Consider the following 16,958-nt stretch of genomic DNA (forward strand, 5'->3'; position numbering starts at 1 on the left):
TTTTGGAGCTGAGTGGGATCTGATAGCCTTGTTGGGTATGTTATAACATTCCGGCTCCCTCTGTGTGTGTCTCCCTCTCTGTGCGTGTATGTGTGTGTGTGTGTGGAAGGGGGAAAGCACAGCTCCCTCCCTGACTGCTCTCGCACTGACGCCTGGCTGGGGTGGGGGGGGGGACAGTCCCTGAACCCTGGATACTGAGGGGTGGGGGGGACAGTCCTTGAACCCTGGATACTGAGGGGTGGGGTGGGGGGGACAGTCCCTGAACCCTGGATACTGAGGGGGTGGGGGGACAGTCCCTGTGCTCTGATACTGAGGGGGGGGGAATAGTCTCTGAGCTCTGATACTGGGGGGGGGGAGAGAAAATCCTTGAGCTCTGATACTGAGGGGTGGGGGGACAGTCCCTGAGCTCTGATACTGAGGGAGGAGGGACAGTCCCTGAGCTCCGATATTAATGGGTGGGGGGACAGTCCCTGAGCTCTGATACTGAGGGAGGAGGGACAGTCCCTGAGCTCTGATCCGGGTGGGGAGGGGGGGTGACCTGCTGCTGGGATCACCCTGTGCCACCCCCTTCTCCACCCATTCCCCCCCCAGCCCTCCCTCATCCTCCATCACGGGTACCTCCCTCCTTCCATCCTGCTCCATTTAAATTCACATCAACCCCCCTCCCCTCTCCTCTCCACCCCACATTACAGTACACCCCCCCCCCCCCAACACCACCGGGCGCCTTTTAAATTATATTTTTTTTAGTATTTTTTTCTCCCTGTGATCCCCCCCGGGGGGCGGCACCCCACCCCCCCGTTTCATGCATGAGCGGAGGACGCTTTGACTTCGACGATGGCGGGGCGTACTGCGGAGGCTGGGAGGGCGGCAAGGCTCACGGCCACGGCATCTGCACCGGACCCAAGGGCCAGGGCGAGTACGCGGGCTCCTGGAACTACGGCTTCGAGGTGGTCGGCGTCTACACCTGGCCCAGCGGCAACACCTACCAGGGTTACTGGTCCCAGGGCAAGAGGCACGGCCTGGGCTCGGAGACCAAGGGCCGCTGGGTCTACAAGGGCGAGTGGACCCACGGCTTCAAGGGCAGGTACGGGCTCCGGCAGAGCCAGGCCAGCGGCGCCAGGTATGAGGGCACCTGGAATAACGGCCTCCAGGACGGTTACGGCACCGAGAAATACGCGGATGGAGGTAAGACCCTGACCGCCTTGTTATCAGCAACATTATTAACACTTTAATCAGGATTTAACTACAGGCACCACAACTCATCTTACACCAAAAAAACTCTAAAAGATCAATTTTATGCCAACAGACTCTAAAATATCACTTTATATCAAAAGACTGTAAAACATTATACCAAAAACTGTAAAACAATTATTTTATACCAAAAGACTTAGAAAAATCATTTTATGACAACAGACTCTAAAATATCATTTTATATCAAAATACTCTAAAATCATTTTATATCAAAAGACTCTAAAAGATCATTTTATATCAAAATACTCTAAAATATCATTTTATATCAAAAGGCTCTAAGATCATTTTATATCAAAAGACTCTAAAAGATAATTTTATATCAAAAGACTCTAAAAGATCATAAATTAAAAGATTTATGCCAAAAGACTCCAAAGGATTACATTTATATTTTCCTAAAGGTCATTCTTCGGACCATACTCAACGTCTATGTTATTTTTAACGTGTGGTTTATTTCCTGGGAAAACCAGTTGTTTGCTTTTCGTCGTTTTTCCTGGCCGCGAGTTCGACAATATTTGTGATTTTTTTTCCTCTCGGTCGTCATGGTAACTGTATCAAAACATGTACCACGAGTAACAAAACTGAATGTTAACTAAAGATTTCTTTTACATTTTACAATTTCTGTCTTCAAGAAAGTTAGTTTGTGGGGAAAGATTTGTGACTTGACTCAACACACGTGTGCACAGTGCATTGTTAAGCAACAGAAGTTATCAGATTTAAAATGTATATCTAGAAGCTTTGTGGAGGAAACAGGTCTAAGTCGTTTAAGGGGAAATAATTCCTATCTCTTCTGTGTGAACTAGTGCATGCAAACATGGGTCACAGAAGGTCAAGTTTTTTCTTGTCACTTATGCTTCCCAAACTTTTCCCATTATGTTCTCATTTTGAGGCTTGATAATTGTTAATGCCCCTCTGTGAGAACTTGGAGAGCAGAAGCATGTTACAGAGGGAGCGTAGCTGTTATCACTTGGTCAGAGCTTGCAACCCCATTGGGGTCCCATCCCCACTTTGGGAGCATTGACATTTTTTAGTTTTTAAAGCATAATTTGCAGTGGAGGTAATTGGGGTCTCCTCAGGGGTCAGCATGGTTCCAGGAAATCCGTGGGCTGAAGAGGGTCAGACAGATGGAATTTAGTTTGGATAAATGCAAGTATTGCATTTTGGTAAAACAAGCAAGGGCAGGACTTATGCAATTAAAAGTAGGGCGTTTGATAGTGTCACAGAACAGAGAGATGTAGGGTTCAGGCACAAAATTCTTTGAAGTTTGAATCATAGAAAGCGTTGAAGAAAGCATTTAGCACACTTGCATTCAATGCTCAGATCTTTGAGTATAGGAGTTGGGACATTATGTTAAAGTTGTAGAGGACATTGGTGAGACCTCTTCTGGTGTACTGTGTTCAATTCTAGTCGCCCTGTTCGATGAAGGATATTATTAAGCTAGAGAGTGTTTAGAGGAGATGTACCAGGATGGAGAGATGAGTTATAAAGAGAGGCTGGGACATTTTTCTGCTGGAGCATTGGAGGTTGAGGGATGAGCTTATAGAAATTTATAAAATCGTGAGAGATATAGTTAATGGCAGGTATCTTTTCCCTGGGGATAGGTATTTCAAGACAAGGTGTCAAATCTTTAAGGTGAGAGGAGAAAGATTTGAAAAAAGACATGAGAGGCAGATTGTTTTATACAGAATGGTTTGTGTGTGGAATGAACCTCCAGGGAAAGTGGTGAATATGGGTACAGTTGCAACAGTTACAAGACGTTTAGATAAGTACACGAATAAGAAATGTTTAGGGTATATAGGCCAAGCACAGATAAATGGGATTAGTTTAGTTTGGGATCCTAGTTGGGCCGAAGGATCTGCTTCTGTGCTGTTCCTGTGTCAGTGGTGAACGTTAAGAACTAAGTCCATGCTTTTTAGCAGATTTGGTAATCTAATACCTGACTCTGACTCAGGTCCACAGTACTCCACCCAGGGTACTGTTGATCACTAACCAATCTTCCTTTCAAGAGAAACCCAGAGGAGTAGGCTTTTCACGAGCTGACATTCATCACATTTGTCTTCAGAGCCCTGTGAGTCAATGCACTATTGTTAAGATAGTGTGAGCATGACAAGCAGAGGGAAACATTTCTGGGCAAACTGCAGTTGCAATTGTTTAAAGCCCCAATAGTGCAGTTGCACACATTAAGTCCTTCTTGGTTTTGCAAATTTAGATTTAAGGAAATGATATGTGTCCTTAGGAAACCATGTGTGCACAATATTTTGGGAGAAGAGGAACCCTACCTTTGGCTGTTAGTCTTTCAGTAACATAATTTGGCAATTAGCATGTAAATGAGGAATATTAGACACCTGGCTGACATTTTCAAAAAAAAGTGTCAATATTAAGGAAGTAAGTTTTGATCCCCATGTTTCTTCTAGCAACCATACATACTCATGCAGTTGCAGCATGAATACAAGCCATTCAGCCCAACCATTGTACCAGTATTTAATTTGTGGCGGCAAATTGTTCTTGAGAATATTAAAACCACGAGGTAATGATAAACCTATGCAAAGCCTTAAAAAATTATGGAGTTTTGTGGACAGTTTTGCACTCTATGGTAAAGAAAAGGTACGGACACTTGAGATAAAGTATGATGAATGTCTCTAGTAATGAATGGATAAAATAGGTTAGGTAGAAAGACCTTTTTAGTAGTTGGGATATTACTAATGAGGATCCTTTTGCTAATTCATTTTAAAACAAAGAACTTGAATTGCTTTTTAAAAGATACTTATCAAAACCTGAGATGTTGTTTTTAATTTCTGTGAAATTGCACTCCAACGCGTCTTCGTTTGTTCAAAGCATCAAACATACCTGTATTTAAAATTTACTTAACACAACTTATTTTTTTCCAAGACACATTAAACCACATTCATTGATATTGAATTCCACCTAATTTTTTTTTACACATTTGCTCATCAATAATCCTTTGCTGTTTTCTTTTGTCTTCTAAAGATTCAACCAAATTTTGGTGTGATGTGCAGATTTCAACTTTCTCTTGGCCTCCATCCAAATCATTGTACACAGATTGAGCAGATGTGGCCCAAATTTGAACTTCAGGGATATGACTACTCATTTCCAACTATAACAAACAAAAACTGATAAGAACTAGTCTGTTTTTCTCCTTCTCACAGTTTTTAATCCAGTTTGCTGTCTTTCCATCATTTAAATCCCCATTAGTCTGCTCCACTAATCTCCCACATGGTACCGTGTCAAAGGCTTTTATGAAGTCCATGCACACTAAATGTAATCATTCATATTAAAGTAAGTTGTCTGTAATTACCTGGCTCTGTCTCCCTTTTTAAAAATAGGTACTAAATTAGCAGCTGTCCAATCTTGCAATCCCTGAAGGATCTCCTCTCGCTACCTCTGGAATGCAAGTATTGACCGACTCTATTTCCTATTTGAAGATAAAAACATATTCTCAAAACATATCTAAAAATTTATTTAACAATATAATCTCACAAGAAGACAAACAATCCAGTAGCTGCTGTAATTTATAAGCAACTGAATTATATATTTTCTGCAGACTTTCTTGGCCTTGTCAGTATAATTATAAACTTAATAGGAAGGAGTATTTTTGCAACAACAGTTGTCTATCTGTTCACCAAATTTGCAGCCTGTTGTTTAAATTATGATAGGTATTTTCTCTTGTATCTCAATCTTCTTTTTGACCTAGGCTTCAGTTTTGGAAAATGTAATGCATTTACACATATTCTGTGAAATGCAAAATTAATTTCTTCAGATAATCAGAATTAAATTCCAAGATAGAATTTTTAACCTTAACTGGATATTTATAAGTACCTCTAATTGGATTGATGTTACAAATGATTCCTCCATTTGAAACATGATTGATTTAGTAAAATTATGTTTTGGGTAATTGGATAAATGTTTTGGAAATTGAACATTTGTTCTTAAAGTTAATGAATAACCAGTAACATTTTAACAAGTATCGTCAGTTTTCAAAAGGATTCTAATCTGAAAAAAAAGGTGTTATTGGACTCCAAATGAAACATATTCCGATCTAATTATCTCAAATAATTTTTTCCTATCTAATTATTAGCAGTCAACATTATCGAAATTAGCACTTCAATTGAAAATGTACCAATTGAGTTCATGTCCATAATTAATTTTCACGTTGGAGAAATAGCAGAAATTCAGAAAATTTATTATACTGTTGTTAATCTCAATCAGAATCAAAATATCCAGCATTAGATTTTGATTAAACTAATTGGTGGCAAGATTTCTATTTCTTCCATTGAAATTATTGCAGAGGAAAAGACTCATTACTCATGAGTACATATTAAATGAGTACACAGATTCACAGATCTCTACCAGAAGGATGTGAATGTTTTGGAAAGAATGCAAGGAAGGTTTACTAGGATGTTGCCTTATCTGGAGTGTTTTAATCATGAGGAGAAGTTGGATAAATCTCAATTGTTTTCACCGGAAAAAGCGAGGCTAAGGAGCAGCCTGATAGAGGCATAGATAGGGTAGATAGCCTTGTAGTTGACCTTTCTCAAGGTGGAAAGGTCAACTTTACGAGGCTACAGGTTCAAGGTGAGAGGGGAAAACTTTAGGGGAGAAGTGCGGGAAAGTTTTTCACAGAGTGTGATGGATGCCTGGATCGCACTGCCAGTGGAGGTGGTGAAAGCAGGCACATTAGAAACATTTAAAGTATATCTTGCTAAACACATGAATGGGAGACAAACAGTGGGATAGAAACTGCATGTGGGCAATAAGTAGTGAATCTAAATAAGGCGTAGGAATCGGCGCAGGCTTGGTTGGCCTAAGGGCCTGTTCCCATGTTGTATTGTTCTTTGAATGCCTGTACATTTTTTAAATTGGAACAATTTAATTATCTGGCATAGAACAGTACGGCACAGTACAGGCTGTTAGGCCCTCGATGTTGTGCTGACCTTTTATCCTATGAAGATCAAACTAACCTACATACCCTACATTTTACTGTTATACTTGTTATAAAATATATAAAACATATTGTATATTAGTTTCCCTGTGTAATTGTGTCTAAATTAATGAAGCATTCTAACTTCGAAAACAATTTAACATCTTGCTTTCTATTCTATGTGTACCAAAGTGATGTTGCCAGAGATGTTGCCTGGTTTCCATAGTAACAAGCAACCCACACTGCATCAAATCCTAGCTGCAAAATAACACTGCAGTATATACAATATATTTCCTAAAAATTATTCAAATATATTTTAACAAGATTAAAAACCTCTCCATAGATTGATCTGTAAGTCATATATACCGTATGGCATTCTGAAGTCAGTGTACAGCTATTGGTAAAGATGAGTGTGGATTACCTAAGGATGTCTAATTCCCAAACAATATAATATCTACATTTTCATTTTGCCAGGGTTAAAAAATCTGTGTCCTGAAAATTCATAAGCTGAAAGCCACAATGAATAATGTATTAACTAATTTAGGGACTTAACAGTGACTAAAGTACTTCTTGCCGATGTTGTTTAGTTTTACACTTTTGGCATTAGGCAAGTAACAAATGCTATTTTATTATCCATTAAATACTTGTTAATATCATTGCTAATGTATAATTATGTTTAGTTTTAAAACCTGACACTGTTTTGAATTGTTTTGCATCAGAGCTGCTACAAAACCTTCCAAGTCAGGCAACAAATAAACACACTTAAATTTTAAAAATACCAATGCAATGATCAAAACCCAGTTATACAGCTTCCATGTTGGGAACATGAGAGACTATCTCTACAATCAGTTTTCTTTGATGTAGGATTCCTTAATGTGCTAAAATTGTTCAGGAGTCACACTTTTCAATTGGTTGTAATTGCTCTGAGTTGGAATACTGTGGGTTCAAATCCAACTCCAGGTACGTAATCTAAGTTTGGACTTTGGTCCATTACTGGGGGAGTGAGTACTGCAGTTTTGGAACTGTTTTTTAGATGAAACTTTAAAGTGAAGTCCTACCTTTTCCCTCAAGTGGATATAAATGATTCCATACTACATAGCAATATATATATTTGAGGAAGAGCAAAGGCATCCTGTTCTATTGGTTAAATTCTTTCCATCATCAACATCATTTAAGGTTTGTTGTTGTGTCTCTACCTCTGAACCAGAAGGCCTGCTCTAGAGGTGTGTAATAACAGGTTGATTAGGAAATGTAAATTAACATAATTAAAATATTATCTGGTTATTGTTATTGCTGTTTGTGGGAGCTTGTGAGCAAATTTGCATTGCAGAAGGCTTTTGACAAAGCTGCAGATAAGAGATGAGTGTATAAAAATAAAGCACATGGGCTTGGTGACAATAAGATGAGCTGGATAGAAAATTGGTTAGTAGACAGGAAACAGAGCAGGAATTAACATATCTTTTGCTGGATAGCAGTAGTGACTAGTGGTATACTGCAGGTATCAGTACTAGGACTGCAACTATTCACAATATACATTTAGTTCTCTCATTTAAATCATTACCTGCAATTTTGGACAAATTGTATTAATGTAAAATTGGGTGGGAGGGTGAGCTGTGAAGAGGATGCAGAGATCCTTTGGTGTGATTTAGACAACTAAGTGAGTGGGCTGATGCAATATAATGTGATTGTGAGGTTTTCTATTTTGGGAGCAAATACAGGAAGGTTGATTATTAGCTTGCTATAAATTGAGAAAGGGAATATGCAATAAGACCTGGGTGTCCATGTTCACAAGTCACTTAGGGTAAGCATGCAGGTGCAGCAGAAGATCATGAAGGTAAATGGTGTGTTGGCCTTCGCAGTGAGAGAATTGAGTACAGGAGTGGGGATTGCTGCAATTAACTAGGGTCTTAGTGAGACTACACCCAGAACATTGTGTGCAGTTTTGGTGTTCTTATTGAAGGAAGCAGGTTCTTGATATCAGAGGGAATACATTGAAGGATTACTGCACTGATTCCTGGGATGGCAGCACAGATGTAAAAGAAGGAGTTGAATTGGTAAGGATTATATTTGCTAGAGTTCAGAAGGATGAGGAGGGAATCTTGGAGAAACCTATAAAACTAAATGGGACTAGAGAGGGTAGATGGAGGAATGTTGTTCCTAATGATGGGGCAAGTCTAGAACCAGGGATTATAGTGCAAGAATATGTGGTTAAACATTCAGGACTGAGATGAAGGGAAATGTCTTCACCCAGAGAGTGGTGTGCCCGTGGAATTCACTAGCACAGATAGCAATCAAGACCAAAAGTTGTGGGATTTCAAGAAGGAGGTAGATATTACATTTAGGGTTAAAGAGATCAAAGGATATGGTGGAAAAATAAGAACAGATTTGAGTTGAATGATCAGCCATGGTTACACTATAATGAATGGCAGTGCAGTTTTGAATGGCTATATAGCCTGCTCCTGCTTCTATTTTCTATGTTTTACTATGTTTCTGTGATACTTCAAGAATTACTTAAGTTGTAAAATACTTTCGGACATCCTGAGATAATTAAAGATGCTGTGTAAATGCAAATTCTTACTCACTTTCAGTCACCTATACATTCTTGGTATATTGCATTTTAAGTTACTTCTGATACTTTTGCTATTCCAGTTTATATTAAAACTATGAAAATAATAAACTGAAATAACAAAATGCAGTATTTTGGGCATTTTAGTAATGATTTTATGATCAAAATAAATCTGCTGCAAAGTTACAGTTTTTAAATGCTTTGAGAAGTTTTCCATTTTTAAAAATTGTACAGAAAGGATAGCTCAAGGTACTGACATTGCATTATGCTGTGTCAAAGATGCTTAGGATGTGTTCACCACCTAAATTTTTCAAAAAAAGGAAGAAGGATAGGGATTGGTCTTGAGCAGTGGGGTAAAATGTTCAAATATTATTAACATTGGCTATAGTACTCACTTGCTGGGCAATTCCATTGATTCCAGTGCAGCCTGTTTTTCATAGTTGGGTAAGAAAAAAATTCCACCTTGGTGACTATTCAGCCTTACTAATGTCATTGCATGAAAGCCAAAACTTTCTCTAGATATTGCTGCGCTTCATAAATCTTATTGGTTGACTGTAGCATGACATTGTTAGGGAGCTACAGACAGATCTTCAGCTCAGTCTTTTAATCCCAAGATATATGTGTACCATGTGTAGGTTTCAAAAATTTGTTTTGTGGTTAATGGAATCACCACCTATCGCATGATTAGTATCTTAAACGTTTGTGGGTAAATGTCAAGAACATCCAGTTGTTTGGGCATTTTACTGCCCTGAAGTCTGTCACATGATCTTTTATTAATTAAGTATTCATTCTCATGACAAAGAGATATATCAGCCAATCATCAGGATCTCCTTTGTTCTTGTTCTTAAGTTGACAGTTTTAGAATCATCATTGTGTTTTGAAATTTTGCAACTTATTTCACTTTTGCACTTGGTGTAACTTTTCTGGCATTAGCCAAAGGAAAACAGGCTTTTTAATTAAGCTCGTCATTGAAATGAATTTCCAATCCAAAAGTACATTGATCTTGTTTTCTTTTTTTAAATAGCATTTAGGCCTAAAACTGACTTGTTGAAGTCTACAAGAAAGCACAGCCTTTTGTCAAATTGACTAAAGTATTGGAAACATTATAGTGTTTGTATCAGGCACTGTCGGGACAACTAACACTTTGGACTAAGCAAATGATTCATAGGCCTTGATTTTACCTTTGTGAATGCCAGTTGAAATTAAGTGGTAACTCACCTAACCTTTCTCCCACTTGATGTGATTGCCTGCAAATTAAACTTCAGGTGGAGAGTGGGCCAGCCCGCGCATATCAGTCTTCAATGATGTAAAAATTGGTGATGTCTATGTGCTTACCTTTAGAAGAGCTACCAAGTTCAGGAGTAACAAAGAGGGTATAATAAAAAGCAGAAGATTTGCCTCTTTTACTGACATATGGTGATCATGTTGCCTTGTGACAGACGAGAGTATTTCTAGTTTTTTTCAGTTATTATTCTCATTTGCATTTTTGGATTTGGGTCCCATACAAGTTTTTGTAACTCTTCTATCTGTATTTTGAAATGATAGTGCTGATTTTACATTTATGTTTACATGTGATAATAAGCTTGTAACTATTAACATTGACATGACTTATCAATGTTTCAATGCCTTCTCTGTCTTATTCATCTTCTTCATCCTATAGCAATCTCATATGACTTTTTAAAACACTTTTTTAATCAAGTTAGCATCAGCTTTTCTTTACTAAATATTTGGACCTGAATGATAAGAGTATATTGATTTCTGTGGTTTTCTATACGTTAAAATTCTTAAATATGATTGAATGACATCCTTAGTGTTGTACCTCTGGAGATCCCCTTGGTGCCTGGTTTAAATGTTAGCAAAGGAGAAATCTATGCTGGCAACTTTCTTTGAGATCTGCTGTGAAATTGGGCCATATGATTTATGGTACTGAGAAACAGGCAATTAAGCCCCACTAGTCAATGCTTCAACAAACAAAAAACAGAAACTCAGCAGGTCTGGCAGCACATGAGGAGAGAAAACCGTTAACATTTTGAGCCCTTCCTCAGAATGGTTTGTTTTAGATCTCCAGCATCTAGCACCCACATGTTTTAGTATATGGTGGCACAATCATTACGCCACCTTGCTTCCTTTTACCCTATCAGTATATCTTTCTGTTCTTTTCTTCCTCATGTAGTTATCTAGCTTGCCCTTGCACATAAGTGTTTGCCTATATGTGGTAATGTGTTCTTACCACTCTTTTTGTAAGGTTTTTCCTCTGAATTCCCTACTTTGAATCATAGACATGTACCGCTTCGACTCATAATCAGAAACATTGTATGTATGTCAAGGATATCAGACCCTTTTATCATTCTAGATATATGTTTTATGTAAGTCCCCTCTTTGCTAGATATCATAAGCCCTAACCTTCAGTATTTCCTGATTGTTGTAACCTCTTAGTTTTGGTTTCTCCATATAAATCTTTGGTATATATCATCTTCAATGCTTCCATATCCTACGTGGAGACCAGTACTGTGATAAGACACTTTAATTGTGGTTAATCAAAGATTTTATTTTGGATCATGTCTTTATTTTAGAACCTAACTTTGTATTGAGTTACATAAAGAACTTGCATTTATATAGGGCCATTTATTTTCTCAGGTTACACTACAAAATTCTACAACTAGTGAACTATTTCAGAAGTGTTAAATGTGAGGATTCACAAGTAGCAACAACCAGACATCAGCCTCAACCACAGCTGTCTATTCAGATGATTTACACTAGTCTGGTGATAATTGTTTGGGATTATTAATGGATGTTTATTTTCTGATTATGTTTCTAGGTACATACCAAGGCCAATTTACTGGGGGAATGCGACATGGCTATGGAGTGCGCCAAAGTGTTCCCTATGGTATGGCCACCATGATCCGCTCGCCATTGAGGACCTCGCTCACCTCCCTTCGTAGTGAGCACAGTAATGGAGCTGTGCTGCAACTCGAGCCACCAGCTGACTCTCTGACTTTGGCCACCCCCTCTGCTGCTGCCTCAGCCTCTTCCTCTGCCTCCACCATCGGACCGAGCCGTGGAGGGTTCGCCCTGAGCCTCCAGAGTGCTGGTGATGCTGAGCAAAAGCCTAAGAAGAAGGGTCTGTTCCGGCGGAGCTCACTGCTTGGCAAGCTGAGGAAGAGCGAGTCCAAGAGCTCCCTGTCCAGTCAGAGGAGCAAAATCAGCTTTCTCAGGAGTGATGCCGGACTCAGCTCAGCTGCCAGTGATGCCAACTCGACTGTCAGCCTGGGCGAAGGTGGTGATGACTTCCCACCTGTCGAATCCGACATTGATGCCACCACGACTGAGAGCTACATGGGCGAGTGGAAGAATGACAAACGCTCGGGATATGGGGTCAGTGAGAGGTCAAGTGGCCTCAAGTATGAGGGTGAGTGGCATGACAACCTAAGGCATGGCTATGGCTGCACCACCTTCCCAGATGGCAACAAGGAAGAGGGCAAGTACAAGAACAATGTGCTGGTCAAGGGCAAGAAGAAGCACCTGATACCACTGAGGACCAACAAGCTGAGAGAGAAGGTGGAAAGAAGCATGGAGGGGGCGCAAAGGGCAGCAGCTATTGCTCGGCAGAAATCAGAGATTGCCTTGTCCAGGTAAGCTGCTCTGAAACATCTAGAATTTATGGATATATCTTGGACTAATGGCACAAAATGGGTGGTATTGACTTAATTGCTCATTACAAGTATTGTCTAATAATTTAGAAATGAAAACAGAAAGTGCTGGCAAACTTCTGCAGGACTGGCAGCATCCATGGAGAGAAAACAGAGTTAAGGTTTCGAGTCCAGTACGACTCTTCTTCAGAATTTTGATAATTCAGTCTTACCTGTTTTATGCCATTGGCCAAGAGGAGTATCTACCCTCTATTGCTCAGATTCTGACATTGGGGAGGGAGAGTTGGATTACTGAACATTGACATAAGTATAGTAAGTGTTGTTGAACAAAGTGACCGTGGAGTGCAGGTTTGTAGTTCTTTGAAAGTGAAGTCACAGGTAGATAAGATAATGAAGAAGGCGTTTGGTATGCTGGCCTTTATTGGTCAGTGCATTGAGTATATGAATTAGGAGGTCATGTTGCAGCTGTACAGGACATTGGGAATACTGAATGCAATTCTGATCTCTCTGTTATAGGAAGGATGTTGCAAAACTTAAATGGGTTCAGTAAAAGATTTACAAGGATGTTGCTAGGATTGGAGAGTGTGAACTATAGGGAGAGGATGAATAGGCTGGGGCTGTTTTCCCTGCAGTGTTAGGGGCTGAGGGTGACCTTTGGAGGTTTAGAAAATCATGAGGGTCATGGATAAGGTAAATAGACAAGATCTTTTTCCCAGGATGGGGGAGTCCAGAACTAGAGGGCATAGGTTTATGGTGAGAGGGAAAAGATTTTGAAAGGAACTAAGGGGCAACGTTTTTCATGCAGAAGGTACTGCGTGTATGGAATGAACTGCCAGAGGAAGTGGTGGAGGCTGGTACAATTACAACATTTAAAAGGCATCTGGATGGGTCTATGAATAGAAAGGGTTTAGGGGGAATATGGGCCAAATGCTGGCAAATGGGATTAGATTTATTTAGGGTATCTGATCGGCATGGCTGAGTTGGACCAATGGGTCTGTTTCCATGCTGAGTAAGGTTGAGTCTACAATGCTATAAAATGCAACTGAAATAAATTACACTTGACAAGCCAACTATGGTGATGCCAAGTTTAGGAATGGTAAGTGGTAATAACCTCATCACTGAGGGTATTTTCAAACAGTGTGATTTTGATTGGGTGTTTGGGGGTGGGGCTTGTAATAGGAATTTTAGCATGTTAAAAGTTTGAATTAAAATTTCCATTCCATTTCCAAAACATTTCTGGTTCAACTAAATTTTCTGACTAAGCAGATCATTTAAAAAGTCTTTTCTGAGTGCACGGTTCACAGGTTACGTGAGAGAAAGTTTCCAAGAATGGGTTTTGCCAGTATATCTGTTTCAATTCCTTTAGTGTTGAATACAGAGTAGGAACACAAAATAGCAGTATCCAGTAATAGTCAAAGGTCAGGTGTCACATAATTATAAAGACATTGATTATGACTGGAATGCTCTTTGATATTAGGCTTTCTTTTATGGAAACCATTCCTTCTTTTCTTCAATTGAAGAAAAAACATGTTAGAAATTTCAAAACATGACAGCAGCTGAGGCTTTCAGCTGAGAATGTGTATTCATAAAATTGGCCCTCGTAAGTGATGCTTGGTCTGTATCTTTTCTCTAATATGTATAAATCTTTTAAAGATTTAATATGATTTTATGCGATTTGTGTTAAAATTTTATAGCAGCTACCCTAGTTTGTTAGTAAAAATTACGTAGACACTTAAAGTTATGAAATTAAGGGAAGCACATTTATCCTTAAAAATTTAGAGATGATATTGGCAATGACGTAGAATTAAGTATCTGTAGGAATTGTTCATTCAATGAACAATATTGATAATGAGAAACAACTATTTGAATAGATGAATTAGTTATACGTTTCCTTCATTTCTCTTCAAAATAGATTACCTTTTAATGATTTAAAATATACTTAAAAATGCATTTTAAAAAATCACTGGAGAAAATTGTATAGTTACTGCAACAAACACAGAATGCTTGAGAAACTCAGCAGGTCGGCACTGCAGCTGTGGAGAGAGAAACAGAGTTGATGTTTCAAGTCTGGTATGACTCTTCGGCTCTGAAGAGGAGTCATATGGACTCAAAATATTAGCTCTGTTTCACTTTACAGATTCTGCCAGATGCTAAGTTTTTCCAGCATTCTCTGTACTTTTTACAAATGCATAAGCCTTGTCTTTCACACTGATATGCTTGGTCCCTCATTGGAGGATGGGGATGCCTGTGGAGATTTGCTATTTCTCCACAGATGCTTCCAGACCCGTTGAGTTTCTCCAGAATTCTGTGCTTGTTTTAGATTTCTAGCATCTGCATAATTTTGTTTTATGGATAATTGGTGCATCTTATTTTGCATGTTCTCTGTGTCACCATCAATTCTACAAGAAATATTTTAATTCCAGTCACATGGAATTAATCTTAAATTCCAAGTGTGGTTATATCAGACTTTCTTTTCATGGAAAGAGTGAGGGCTGTGGATGCTGAAGAGTCAAAAAGTGTGGTGCTGGAAAAGCACAGTAGGTCAGGCAGCATCCGAGGAGCAGGGGAGTCAACATTTCCGGCATAAACAATTCATCAGGAATTCCTGATGAAGGACGTATGTCCAAAACATTGACCCTCCTGCTCCTCAGATGCTGCCTGACTTCTGCTGTTTCCAGGGCTACCCTTTTTTGACTCTTTTCTCTTTGTGGTCAATTTATCAGAATCCCCTTGCTTAATGTTGTTGTGGTTCTGTTCACCGAGCTGGGAATTTGTGTTGCAAACGTTTCATCCCCTGTCTAGGTGACATCCACAGTGCTTGGGAGCCTCCTGTGAAGTGCTTCTGTGATGTTTCCTCCTGCATTTATAGTGGCTTGTCTCTGCTGCTTCCGGTTGTCAGTTCCAGCTGTCCGCTGCAGTGGCCGGTATGTTGGGTCCAGGTCGATGTGTTTGTTGATAGAATCTGTGGATGAGTGCCATGCCTCTAGGAATTCCCTGGCTGTTCTCTGTTTGGCTTGCCCTATAATAGTAGTGTTGTCCCAGTCGAATTCATGTTGCTTGTCATCTGCATGTGTGGCTACTAAGGATAGCTGGTCATGTCTAGTTGGTGTTCATGGATGCGGATCGTTAGCTGCCTTCCTGTTTGTCCTGTGTAGTGTTTTGTGCAGTCCTTGTATGGGATTTTGTACACTACATTGTACATTGTGCAGTGGAAAGTGTGCGTTGCATATTTTCTCTGACACAAGGTCCTACTCATTATTTTACCCGAACACCTGGAAAGATGGTGTTAAGCAATTCTTTGAAATGTCAAACTTAATTTTTTACTGAAATAATTAAGCTGAAGAAGAATTGATTACAATATGTCTAATAAACTGTGATTTCGTATTTACTTTAATTTTATTTATCAATTTTGCACTTGGTAAAAGAATAACATTCATATTCGTTATTCCATATTCATTATTCGTTATTCATATTCGTTAGAATAAGTGGAACAAAGCTGATAATTTTTACAAAATTAAATTTCAGGCATTTTTAAAACATTGACATTGCTGCTACAGTTGTCAAAAGTTATAAAAGGAATCCTTTTGTTGGGTGTAAGAATCACTGACAAGGCCAGTATTTGTTGTCCATCACAAATTGCCTCTGAACTCAGTGGTTTGCTAGTCTGTTTCAGAGTGCAGCTAAAAGTCAGTCCACATTCATTTTGATCGGGGGTCACATGTAGGTAAAATCTGATAAAGAAAGCATATTTTCTTCCTAAATCAAAATAATGATTGTCTCAATAACAGTGACCATGAAACTAGTTTCAATTCCAGATTTTACCAATTCAAGATAAATTGCATGGCATGATTTAAAACTATATCCCAGTATATTTCACAGTGGAAGATACTAGCAACACACCAGAACTTCAAGAGAGTCAAGGGCAGAGGTGAGTGTAGTGGCTATCATTAAGGAGAAAGTGCTGGGGAAGCTGAAAAGTCTGAAAGTGATAATTCATCCAGATCGGATGGACTTCATCCCAGATTTTGGAAGAAGAAAGCTAAGAAGGTTATACAGACATTGATGGTGACCTTTCAAGAATCACTGGAGTAAGGGATGGTCCCAGAGGACTGGAAAATGGCTAATGTAACCAGCAAATGTTTAAAAAGGGAGGGAGACAGAAGATAGCAACTATAGTCCAATTAACCTGACCCTGGCTCACTTGGTGAGATTTTAGAGTCCATAATTAAGAATGAGATTACTGAGTACTTGGAAATGCAATGTGAAATAGGGAGATGTCAGCACAGCTTTGTTAAGGGGAGGTCATGCCTGATGAATCCTTTAGAATTCTTCAAGGAGATAATATGCAAGTTAGCCAAAGTAGAGCCAGTGGATTTGCTCTGTTTGAATTTCCAGGACATCTTTGATAGAGTGTCACAGAAAACTTCTAAATACGAGCCCATTATGTTAGGGGCCAAGTACTGGCATGGAGAGAGATGATTGGCTGACTGGCGGAAGGCAGAGTGTAGAGATAAATGGGTCTTTTTCAGGATAGCAGCCACTGACTCATGGATTT

The 16,958-nt window shown here is 39.2% G+C and overlaps 1 protein-coding gene across 1 annotated transcript in view; it reads left to right on the forward strand.

The window, feature by feature from the left end:
* The first annotated feature begins 400 nt into the window (after nucleotides 1-400).
* Nucleotides 401-16,958, forward strand: part of jph2 (junctophilin 2) — a 104,074-nt gene continuing 87,516 nt past the window's right edge. Inside the window, exons 1-2 of the mRNA XM_060836348.1 lie at nucleotides 401-1,185; nucleotides 11,572-12,385. Of these exons, the coding sequence (XP_060692331.1) occupies nucleotides 807-1,185; nucleotides 11,572-12,385 (1,193 nt within the window). The 5' untranslated portion in view covers nucleotides 401-806. The remainder of the gene's footprint in view (nucleotides 1,186-11,571; nucleotides 12,386-16,958) is intronic.

This window comes from Hemiscyllium ocellatum, chromosome 15 (genome assembly GCF_020745735.1).
Source record: "Hemiscyllium ocellatum isolate sHemOce1 chromosome 15, sHemOce1.pat.X.cur, whole genome shotgun sequence".
Lineage (NCBI taxonomy): Eukaryota > Metazoa > Chordata > Chondrichthyes > Orectolobiformes > Hemiscylliidae > Hemiscyllium > Hemiscyllium ocellatum.